This window comes from Cebidichthys violaceus, unplaced genomic scaffold, assembly GCF_023349555.1.
Source record: "Cebidichthys violaceus isolate CVI_PGR_0920_01 unplaced genomic scaffold, fCebVio1.0.p SCAF_10, whole genome shotgun sequence".
Lineage (NCBI taxonomy): Eukaryota > Metazoa > Chordata > Actinopteri > Perciformes > Stichaeidae > Cebidichthys > Cebidichthys violaceus.
In genome coordinates, this window is record NW_027176263.1 from 11,520,956 (window position 1) to 11,533,212 (window position 12,257).

General features: G+C 43.2%; 1 protein-coding gene across 5 annotated transcripts in view; it reads left to right on the forward strand.

Moving 5' to 3' along the window:
* Positions 1 to 12,257, forward strand: part of ablim1a (actin binding LIM protein 1a) — a 38,258-nt gene that overhangs the window by 20,226 nt on the left and 5,775 nt on the right. For 4 of the 5 annotated variants that reach the window (XM_068725508.1, XM_068725517.1, XM_068725534.1 and 1 more), the window contains exons 3-16: positions 2,542 to 2,725; positions 3,080 to 3,189; positions 4,603 to 4,729; positions 4,851 to 4,944; positions 6,888 to 6,975; positions 7,873 to 7,937; positions 9,016 to 9,093; positions 9,269 to 9,427; positions 9,600 to 9,644; positions 9,774 to 9,809; positions 9,947 to 10,076; positions 10,633 to 10,752; positions 11,496 to 11,600; positions 12,088 to 12,135. In XM_068725508.1, the coding sequence (XP_068581609.1) occupies positions 2,542 to 2,725; positions 3,080 to 3,189; positions 4,603 to 4,729; positions 4,851 to 4,944; positions 6,888 to 6,975; positions 7,873 to 7,937; positions 9,016 to 9,093; positions 9,269 to 9,427; positions 9,600 to 9,644; positions 9,774 to 9,809; positions 9,947 to 10,076; positions 10,633 to 10,752; positions 11,496 to 11,600; positions 12,088 to 12,135 (1,389 nt within the window). The remainder of the gene's footprint in view (positions 1 to 2,541; positions 2,726 to 3,079; positions 3,190 to 4,602; positions 4,730 to 4,850; positions 4,945 to 6,887; positions 6,976 to 7,872; positions 7,938 to 9,015; positions 9,094 to 9,268; positions 9,428 to 9,599; positions 9,645 to 9,773; positions 9,810 to 9,946; positions 10,077 to 10,632; positions 10,753 to 11,495; positions 11,601 to 12,087; positions 12,136 to 12,257) is intronic. The other variant, XM_068725526.1, reaches the window with a different exon arrangement.

Sequence of the window (12,257 nt, forward strand, 5' to 3'; positions counted from 1 at the left end):
GAAGTTGGATAGGAGCAGTCCCTAGAGGCCACATCGTCCTTCTCATCGTCCTCTAACGGCCGGTGGCATGAGTCATCTTCTCTTCTCAGACCTACATACTTCAATTATAGTACCATTCAGACTGCTATGACATGTGACAGTGCAAATCCTCCTGCATTTATCCTTATTACTGATGGATTTCTGGCATTCTGGCATGATTACGATGTAGCAGCCCACGGCCGACCAAGCAGTCTCACTCTTGCAGGCTAAACCTGCCTCGCCGAAGCCCTTGTAGTTAATCTCTAACTGGAGCACTGTTATAAGTTAAGGGCTCAGAATAACACAAGCATACACTAAGATTAGCACCTAATTCTGTCCTTTACACGTGGATATACATGCCTTTAGAGAGTCAGTCGTTCTAAAAGTGTTTGTGCACACGAGACATGAGGACTGCATTATTAGCCAAAAGACACGCCGTCTTAGTCCTTGCTCTAAATATATATGTGCTGTTTTGACTTGTAGGACTAGAAATACCATGATTAACAGGTTGACTGAGCTTATTGACATTCATATTATCCCCTTGGCATACAAATCCCAAAGAGACACTTTTTGCATATGTTTATCTCATTTCCTGAAGTGCACAAAAGCAAAACCTTTTAATTCACTTTTATTTCAATTGCCTAAGTTGACCCTCTTGAGTTTCCAAAAAGGCATTTAATGTAATGGCATGCATCTGTTGAAAAGCTGAGGTGGCTGGACATCACAGTGAAAGGCCACCAAATCTCCACTGCTGGTTTTCTCTTGACTCGGATAGCTTACAAGCTAATCTCATCACCCGTGAGCCCTAATGCAATTAAATCTGATTCTCTGTCCCACTCGCTCCCATTCATCCCCAGGATTTAGCGTGCCTCATTGCATAAGAATGATTAGGTGGAGTCATCTCAAACATCAAAATATTTCCCTCTTAGCTGTGGCATTTCCAAAGGCTATTAGGTTCCCAGCTTCACTCTGTGGTGCTGGAATGTTGGATTTCACAGTTCATATGACCTGTGGTGGAAATAATGGAAATACAGACACACCGAGTCTGAGTTGTGATTAAAACATATGTGGAGTTAACACCACATGTGCAGTCAGTGAGTCTTGATAAATGGGAAAATTATGAGAATATTTTAATGTGACATGGAAAATAAGTGTTTTTTTAAAGCCATGATTTCTTTAATTAGCCATGACACCCTAAGATGTAACCCCAAATCAGCCACAAAAAGCAACATGTCATTGGAATTAAAACATATGTCGAAGTATGGGACAACATGGATGTCATGGATTTTTTAATGTGGGTCAGTCTGCTTGTCTGTATTAGTCCACTACATTTGTCCGGACTGAAAGAAGCTAACAACAACTATCTGATGGATTGCCATGACATTTGGTACGGACATTTATGTTTCCCAGAAGATGAATCCTATTGACTTTGATGATCCTATGACTTTTCCTCCAGCGCCACCATGAGGTTGACATTTGTGTTTTCGAGTGAATTGTCTCAACAACTGTAAGAAGGATTGCCAATAAATTTGGAGCAGACATTCATGTTCCCCTCAGGGTCAACTGCAATAACTTTGGTTGTCCTTCTAGCATTTTACACACCACCATCATTAGTTCCAAAATTGAATTTGTCGAATAGATCAAAATGCGCGAAAATAATGACATTCTCATTGGCCTCAGCTGTACTATCTGTTTAGTGCTAATTATCAAATGTCCATGCATGCTAACACGTTCAACCATGGTTAGCTTCACCAATGAGAGTTTTTTGGAAATGTTGAAGTGCCCTTTCTCTCATCTACATCTTTATATAAGCATATAACACATTGGTGATGTTTAAAGCATGGCAAGTTAAAAACTGCCATGCTTCATGATGGACCAACCAAAAAGTGAAAAGTCATGAATCCATGTCTCTGCTTGAAATCACAGAGATGAAAGCCATTGTAGAATGTTTGAATTCTATATTTACTCCAATATAGTAAATCTTTCACGACATCTTTTCAATTGTTCCCCCAATTACTATTTCTGCCTCATCCAGTCTTTCATGTTTGTGTAGATGACAAGGTTATATTTGAATTGAAGGAAGCTTGTTGGAGAATGGCAGTGTAGTACGGAGCATTCAGAGCCAGTTATCTTCAGAAACAGATCAAGGCCATTTCCTGAGCTAGACAATTGTATAATTGTTGTTGCATTGAACACTCTACCTCCACACCGACAATGAAAAGACCTCGCCTTGGTAGTGCTGAATTATCGACCTGAGCCCTCAATGGCGAGCTCCTTCATAGGGACAAGGTCCAGGATTTTTTTTTTCTTTCTTACGACTGTTACGCTTCACATTGTAACGCACACAGCTGTTAAAATGAATTTCTCAGCATCCATTTCATGAAGTCAGCGAGCCACTCAGGATTACACGGACTAGGGCTTAACAAAGCCGTTGATGCGTGGAGGGGACGGGTGGCTTGATGGTTACATGGGCAGAGCACTAAATGACCTGACTCGCAGTGCCAATGTGTGTGTCCCGTACAGTGTGCGGCTGTGACCTCGCCCAGGGGGGCTTCTTCATGAAGAATGGAGAGTATCTGTGCACGCTGGACTACCAACGCATGCACGGCACCCGCTGCAATGGCTGTGGGGACTTTGTGGAGGGGGAAGTGGTCACCGCACTGGGCAAGACCTACCACCCTGCCTGCTTCGTCTGCACCATCTGCAAGTAAGGCACACGGACTCGTTTTACATTAGCTGATAAAGAGTTACCTAGATCTTAATGTGTTGCATTTGAGTACAGCTTTCCAAAGCAGTAATCATGTGAAGTGACAGATAAACAATCAGATGGCAGGGATTCCAGTAGACAGTGTACAGTACCATGCTGTGTGTCACGTCTGAGTCATCTGACTAAACGTCCTCCTCAGGGACACAGTGTTGACACACATCCACATCATCGCGTCCTGTCATCTTAAGCCCCATCAGACAGCCTGCAAACCCACGGCTAATAAACTCTTACACTTACCTCTGGGCCACAGCTCACGTCTTGTCGACCGATTGTTTCATGTCACTCCTCTTCCAGACGACCGTTCCCCGCCGGGGACAGAGTGACCTTCAACGGGAAGGACTGCCTGTGTCAGTACTGTGTCGAGCCCATGTCTCCGGGACCAAAGGACATCCTGGGCTCCAGCAGTAAGTCGCCGTTGTCTAATAAACACATACACACAGGTTTAATGCACAGGAAGGCGTTCGCTTTCACACAATGCCATTGTAGCTTCCACACAGATTTGGGGAGTTTGCAGTAGGATTCATAGTGAAAGTGGATTAGTTGAAGGATTTAAAACCTTTTCAGAAAAAGAAACAGTCTGGAAAATTTCAGTCAAGTCTGGTGCTTACAGGTATGATTCATGCATGACATTTAATGTAGCTGGTGGCCAGTCATTTTAACTGTGATATTTGTGCTGTGTAGAATAATTTTCCAGTTTACATAAATCAAGCTTGCTCACACATTATTAGCATAAATTTAATTTAAACTGCCGTATCGATGGAATCGTGAACGTTAACCCCTTCACAAGCAGCAGCCTGTTGGTTGGTAAGTCAACTTGTGCTGTGCAGCCAAACACTGTTCAAACTAATACAACTTTACCTTCGATACTAGTGGGGATCCAGAAGTTTCCAGACTAAAAATGTCGGGCTGAATTTTGGGAAAAAGAGGGACAATGTAAAGGGGTGAAGTGTGTAAAACAGTTGGTATTACTCAACAGTTCCACATCGCAGTAAAGAAAAGACTTTGTAAGGACCTTTCCTGCAACCCAGTTATGCCTGAAAACTGAATGATGTAGAAGTATCATTCATTCTCTCCTCTTCTCTGTAAACGCAGCCTTGTGTTGGACCAGCCATGTTTATGAATAACACCAAGACAGGCCTTGCTAAATAATGCATGGCCATGCATTTCCTTTCCTCTGGAACAGGGAATGTGCAGCTCTCAAAACCCCCTCCTCTTCCAAATCCTCTCATCCTCCTTCTTTCTCTTCCTGTTCTTCCCCCCCCCCCCCCCCCCCCCCCCAGTGGTCTCTCAGTTGGTGTTTGAAGAGCTTTTAGACAAGGTCACCTATAAATAAGGCATGCTGATTCTCCTCACGTCATCATCGCAGCCTCGTTATGCCTTACGTAGTGATCGTCCCCTGTGGTTGCAGTGGGCTCTGTGTTGCTTTCATCCTCTATTCATTAAAGAAGAGATGACTGGAAGATTGTTCATTTAGAAACCAACCTCTAGCACTTTTTTAAGTCTCTGGATCCCACTTGGATATGGATGGAGCTTTTAGAGCTAGGGTAAGAGAGATGTGGATGGTAGAAAGAGGCAGCTGTCAGAACACTGCTGGTTACACTCTATCACCATCTAGTGTCTTGGGTCACAACTGACAACACGTCTCATTTCTTTGCATGCAATAATTTCTCCTCCCATTAAAGGCTGTGTTTTAAATGAAACAAACCTTCACTCGAGCATTAATTCTCTCTACAGGCATTTCCTTCCCTTCTGTTTGTACTTTCTTGTAGTTTTTGTTGCGACAACACATAACTTAATGTCACTTTTGCTTTTTGCAGACTGTGCAGGATGTGGTCGAGACATTAAGAACGGACAGGCTCTCCTAGCATTGGACAAACAGTGGCATCTGGGCTGCTTTAAGTGTAAGGCCTGCAGCAAAGTGCTGACTGGCGAGTACATCAGCAAGTAAGCAGCTCACATCCACTGTAATTACAGGCTGCTTGGTCAAATTCAGGCCTGCATGAGGTTCTCACATGATATTTCACTGGCAAGTCCCCGCTCCTTAGATTTGTCTGTCTCCACTCAGGGACGGCGCCCCCTACTGTGAGAAGGACTACCAGATCCATTTTGGAGTTCAGTGTGAGGCGTGTCATCAGTTCATCACAGGGAAGGTGCTAGAGGTAAGACACACACACACACACACACACACACACACACACATCCCATTCTTCAGCTTCAACATCCCTCTGAGTGTCTCGCTATTACAGGCAGATGTCTCTCTGTGCAGCCAGATGTGGAATTTATAATGTGCTTTTGTAAACAGATTCAATTTTGCACCTGGAATTCATAAGAATCCTGCCTAAGGTACGTTTCAAAGAGTGAACAAATGCTTTCACTTGGATTTGAGTACTTATGGTTAATTGAAGGACAACAATAACAGCAGATACATTTGGGAAGTATACCTAATGTGGATTAACAGAGAGTTGGTTGTAATGTCTAAATTCTGCTTATCATTAAGAAAGAGGATGAAGCCTTGGAATGGAATTGTGAAATGTAGTTTGATAATCTCTGGTGTAATCTCTTCGTCACAGAGCCAAAGAGACTCTTGACATGATGGTTTTCAACTAAAAGATTAATTCTTAGCAGATTTATGTGTCTTTCCAACTCTGCCTAAATAAACATCCTTGCACACGGTCATACAAGCTCACTTTGCTACAAATTACATAAATATTACATAAAAAACCTAATGTGATCTGATGTTTAGGAAGCGATCAGTATTCAATGATACTGTACGTCATGCAGCTGTTATGAAACTCTTGTTTAAACGTTTGCATCGTTGTCCGAGTCGAGTTTATGTAAAACATTACCAACACTCTTTGTGATCACTGGTCTCTTGAACAAGTGCTAGTCTGTCTGTTCTGCAGACAGTGATCCACTCAGACGCTGAGTTATGTGTCATTTAATGGTATGAAAATGTCACTGCTAGCCAGCCAGCAAGGCTTACAGTAATCCAGCACTAAGGCAGGTCTTTATGACAATAGGAAAAGGCCTCGGCGTCTCACCCCTGAGCCGCTGCCAATAGATCAGTGGGGCCAAAGCCACAGCAGTCTGTCTGATAGTCCAATCACTGACCCAAGACCCAGGTCAAATACCATGTAGCCATCGGTGGGTTTGCATACCTGCTGCTCCTCTGGGTGTGCAATGTGAATGGCTTATTAATGCAGGGTTCATTAATGCAGCTATTAAAATCTCAGAGAAATAATGAAAGTATTTAATGGCATAGCACACATATAGCATAAGTACCTTTATTATCCCTGAGAGAGAGAAAGAGAGAGAGATATGTGAGGAGAGTATTGAGTGGGAGGTTCTGTGAAGTGCTTGCTATAGCTGCTCTGTAAAATATGAAAATGCAAATGTTAGTTAATGGCTCCATATCTCTAGGCCTCAACGAGTGGTCACTTGCCAGCTGAAACGTTACTGAGGGTTGTTATACAGCAGGCACAAATTCTTTTGGGTATTTTATCACCCCCGGTCAAAGTCACATTGGCGTTTTAGTGGCGCTCTCTGCATGCAAAGTGCCACGTCTATGTAGATGGAAATTCAGGCGCTCTAGCCGTCAGATCATTTCATTGGATTGCATTATGCAGGTTTTCACAAAGAGGAACGCTCAGGTAGAGAAGGCGGGTTGACCGTGTCAAACAGGCAGGTGTCATGGTCATATTCAATAATAACTTAACAATCTTTCCATTTTTTCAATACTGAAAGAGAATATGACTGGAATACATTAAATGATTTCACATTCCCACATGAACTGTTGAGAAACACCGTATTTTCATAAACCCTGCAGACGAGTCTCAGGGAAACATATTTACCATCAGCTGCCCACTGTGCAATTTCATCAGCAGTCATTCTTGGAGGGAAGAGAGAGCAGTTATACTGGATCTGATGAAACTATTCCTTGCACTAACAGGGTTTGGATGTTAGAGGAGGGAGATGCAGCTGAGAGCAGGTAGAGCTCTGGATTTACTTCCTGGAAGTCGCAGCTCTTCGCTTCAATGCAGATTCCATTGATCTTCATTTTCCTCTGACGTCAAGTCTGTTCTGTGCGCTCTGTGTTTTCCAGGCAGGAGATAAGCACTACCACCCTAGCTGTGCGAGATGCAGTAGGTGCAATCAGATGTTCACAGAAGGAGAAGAGATGTATCTGCAAGGTGAGCGGACATACCTGCATTATCGCCGTCACATGAAAATTTTGTTACTCCACTTTGGTTGACAGAAACTGTAGAATGGCATGCTTCTCTTGAGTATGGCTCAGGGGTGTGTAACCCGTCGACGTGTTGATAAAATGGCATACTTTTTAGTTTCTTATTATCATTTACTGTGTGATTTGTCTGCTTATATGCCGTGCTGCTGACACACTGTGTACTGAGTTAATTTCCATGCTGTACTGGAAACAAATTCCACCAACTCTAGCTGCGTAGCAATTAAAGTACAGTGAAGTGAAGTGAAGTGAAGTCTGTGGTGGTCCGGCCACCATAAGCTGACAGAAGGTCTTCTCTGCTCCTCCTATAAATCTCTGAAACTACAAAAGAGATTTACGCAATTCTTTCAAAAGACATATTTGGAGAATGCTGTCGAACATGTCACTTTAAAATCTCTCGTAGGTGTTCAGTTGGATTGAGATCTGGTGACTGCAAAGGCTATAGCATATTGTTCAAATTATTTTTATACTCAAACCATACACCCCAGTGTTGTGTAGAAGCATGTGCATTTGTGTCTCCACTTGTTTATGTAGGTTTCTCCTTTAGCTCTCCAGCTCCCTGTCCACACTCTGCAACCTAATAAATGCACGACTTACACTGGCCACTAAGCTGCTTGATGTAGCTAAATGCCCGAAATTTTGCACATTTTTTTCAGCCTTTAATCAAGTCTGCTAATAACCCATGTAATAACCCATTTGTCCCCCATCTGTACAGAATATGGATATTATCGTGTCTCCTTTCAAACACACTTTTGGATCACATTTAGTCATAGTTGCAAAATGCATTTTGATAAAGTGAATATATTCTATTTCCATACGTTGTTCTAAATGTATTTTCCCTCCTTAGGATCAACAGTGTGGCATCCCGGCTGCAAGAACACCACCAGAACAGAGGAGAGACACAGGGAGCGGGTAGGAATTTGGGCGTCACTGACTCCATTGTCCATAACTTTGTCTTGACTGAAAGCACCTTTCTGCTCATGTCTCATGACAAAGTTTTTCTGGAAAAGATAGAAATTCGGAATATGTAATGAGGGATTGTGCATGGGCTGTTCCCGCTCCCTCGATGAACTGTTAAACCTTAACCTGCCATGGCTTACATAATTTGCCTATTGAGGCGGTGTTAGGAGTGTGTGAGTGTGTGTGTGTGCCGTTGCATGCGTGTACAAGTATTTGTCCATTTGCATATTTACATGTTCGCCTTGATGTATGTGTGAACTATGAGTCGGGCTGGAGAGGCACAACCCCTCGTGTGATGTCCTGTGAACCCCCCTCTCCCTTCCTCCACAGCTATTGCCTCCGTCCCTCTTATTCCTCCAAAAAACAGAAAGGCAGGTACTGTATTCGCTATTGGCTATGAGATGGCATCATCCTGTGTTCCACCATGTACATAGGACACGATGCACTGTATGCTGCCATCTGCTGGAGACAGCCTGCAGTGCGCCCTCTGTGTGTCATACGGAGCCATTCAGTCTTGTCCTTTTAACGCCTTAATCTGCGCTCATATCAAAGGTGCATGAGACAAAGATATGCGCACATTTGGAGGAGCAGACACAATATCACAGATGACTAATTCGTCTTTTTCAAATCCCCCATTCACCCATTAGGTGAAAAGCTCGTTTAACTCTCAGACCTGCTGCTGCCATCCAAACTTTCCATTTCCCATAAACAAGCATGAGGTTCTTAAAAACATAAAACCACAGAGTGAGGCACTCATTCACTTTGCAAATTTGCAAATGAATGACCTAATCACGAAATAACATGTTAGCATTTCAAAGTACCTCATGTTATTAATGGAACATAAATACAGGGTTTGTCAATCCCCTCTCATCGCTCATACAGTATAAAAGCCAAACGGTGTAATGTTGGAGTGTTTTGGGTAATAACCATGGTGATGTGCAGATGGCAGGGGGCTGTGGCTCACGGGAGACTGATTGCCTGACAGACGTTGTTGGGACTAACATCCACTTGTGTGTTTCTTTTCTTGCAGCCTACAAGGTCATCATCCGAAAGTATTTGTTCCAGACCTGGTTCAAGCATACCTGGCTCACCGGGTCACACGATCTATGTAAGAGCTGTTATGGACTTATATTTGTCTAAATAGATTGTTCTGGTTCTGTCTTACTAGTCACAAATTCCCTTTTTTATAACGGCCTCTTTTGACAATTGAACCTTAGTAAACCCCCTTTACCCTTGTGTGTGTGTATGTGTGTATGCATCTTTGTCTTTATTTGTCTCCCTAGGCAAAAGTAGACAATGAGATCCTTGATTACCGAGACCTAGCTGCCATTCCAAAAGTCAAAGCCATTTATGACATTGAGCGTCCTGATCTTATTACCTATGAACCTTTGTACACCACCTCCCTGGATGAGAGAGAGGAGAGAGGAGAGAGTGTGGGAGAGGTAAACACACAGACCGCATGCATCTGTTCCTGCATGCATGTCATCTTTCTGCACATACAGCACTGTGCATTAAAGATAAACATTCCTCAAATGATCCTCTGTTTTGCTGTTGGCAAATAATGCTGTGTTTGAAAGCCTTTATGCATTACTGAACTTCTCTTGTCCTTCACAGCTCCACACTGCCAGGAGGGAGCGTTCCCCCTTGCCCGATGACAAGGTAAGATACGTCACCGTGTGCTGATGATGATGAATGATCCTAAATCACCAATGATATTCATGTCTGGCTTTCTGGGCTCTTAAGCTTTTAACAATTAAGTTATAATTCCGACTTGTTTGATTCTTCTAGTGCTCAAGAAACATGTCGCCAACCCCATCTGGTGAGGTGAGCATATCATTTTGTCATATTAACTGTCCCCTTTATGCAATTTAAATGCAGCGTATAATGTCTCAATAATCCCTTCAATTTGTGTAATAACCTGTGTGTGTGTGTGTGTGTGTGTGTGTGTGTGTGTGTGTCAGGGCTCTTATGACAGGAGGGAACGCATCCTCCAAAGGTCCACCAGTCAGGGCTCCATAGGATCACCAGTTTATAATCGCCATGGTTACACTCCCACCTTGTCACGGTCACCGCAGCATTTTCACAGACCAGGTGAGCGTGTGTGTGTGCGTGTGTGGGCACATGTATATTGTTCCATAGTTTCTGATGAAATCAGTGTTTTTTTATAAGGTGGATTGGTGAGATCGTTACTGGTCGGGTAGATGACAGTTGAAACACTGTGGATGAGTTCACTGACTCTTTAAAGTTCTCACTTCCCTCCTTCTGATCGTTTTACATCTTTAAAGGGGAACTTTGCCAAAATTGACTTTGGATTGTTATGTTAATCCATCCTTTTTGCAGAATAACAACCTTAAAGTCAAATTTGCGCCTTTAACAACGCCTTTTTCTCAGAGTTTTCTATTGTTTCCATTAAAAAGTTTGATTTTAAAGTGTAACACTCATCCTCGTTTCTGACTGTTCCTCTTAAATACTCGTTACCTCTCAGTTTGGGTGTCTTTTATTTCCTTTTTTACAACATTTGATTCCTGTATATCCTCCTTTTCTTTTGTCCCTCACCTTCTCACCTTCTATCTCCTCCCCACACTGACCACCTCTGCTGCCTGGTCCTGGGGTTTTGTCCCCTGTCCCACACCCTCCCTCCCTGCAGAGGCTCTGACAGGCATGCAGAAGCTCTGCTCCTCCTTGTGCAGTAACAGTGTGGGCTCCAGAAATAGTGACTCCCGCCCCACCTCCCCTTTCAGACACCACTTCCTCCCCCATAGCCAAGGTAAGGGCCCCACTCCACTCCTCTCCTCTGCCCCCCCAAAGGCAACACATCATCTCCATCGTCACCTGAAAAGCCACCTCCCCACCAGTGTCACCATTTGTCATTCTGGATCCAGCGCCATTTCTCATTAGACTATATCTGCCATCCTGAATGGTCAAACCCATGCAGCCAAGGCACTAATTCTTCACTAACTAGCATGCACCTCTTCACCTTTGCCTTTCACAGCGTCTGCCAAAGTAGCTGACAGGCTCTTTGTGTTTGTGTTTTTGCAGCTTTGCATGCACTTGAGATATACTAGTAATACAAATCCATTATCCAAACTGACAGTTCCCCAAATGTTGGATGATGGATGACTTTTCTTCCTTGTCGGAATGAGTCTCCATATAAAAAGAAAGGTTTTGCCGTTGCATGCTGAGGGTTATTAACTTTTTAGCCGTGAGCTCTTATTAAACCGTGAATTCATATTATTCAACAGACTAACAGACATTATAGTTCATAACCCATAGCACATTTCCCTTTCTCGCTTTTTTAAACTCTGCTAGTTTGCTCCGCCTTTTGTATCTTCATCATGCACATAGCATAGTGCTCCATTTACTGCATTTCTCAAAGGCAACCAGAATGTCTCCCATTCGCTCAAAGTGACTTCAGCTGGTCCCGTTGGTCCCTGTGTGTTGCACCGTTCAGACTGTGGTTCCCCATTAGTATCCCTGCTTATGTTCTGTTCTTGGTTCTTCTCACTGGAGGCACTGACCCGCCGAGTGGCCGGAGCTCCCCCCTCCCGCTCAGGCCCGACAGCCGGCCGGTCACCCCGCCTCTATCTCAGACCCCTAAACATTTCCACCTCCCAGGTAGGAGCTGGAGCGCACCCTGTCACTGCTCGTCCCTTCTTTACTATCTATCTATCTATCTATCTATCTATCTGTCTGTCTGTCTGTCTGTCTGTCTGTCTGTCTGTCTGTCTGTCTATCTATCTATCTATCTATCTATCTATCTATCTAGCTGTCTGTCTGTCTGTATATTTCTATTTCTATATCTATTATCTGTCTGTCTGTCTATCTATCTATCTATCTATCTATCTATCTATCTATCTATCTATCTATCTATCTATCTATCTATCTATCTGTCTATCTGTCAATCTGTCACTATACTCCATTTGGGATCAGCTTTTGCTTTTTCCCCTCTTCTTTCATATCCCAGGAAAAACGGCGAAATTCAATGTAATCCCTATGTGTAATTGCTTGGTGTTGAGATGTTTACACTATATCTTATTTTTGTATAGTAGAGGCACTGTGTGATCTGTAAATGTCTTTTCTGTCTGTATTTGAATGTTTTCAGATCAGGGGAGCAACATCTACAGAAAACCACCCATCTACAAACTACACGGTACCTCTCCTCTAGTATAGCCTGTTTTACTGTTAAAACAGAAAGGAACAAATGTCTGTCTGAGTACAAATTTAGAGCATTACTCTAGGTAGTTATGTTATTGAGCCGAGCTCTTTCCTGGA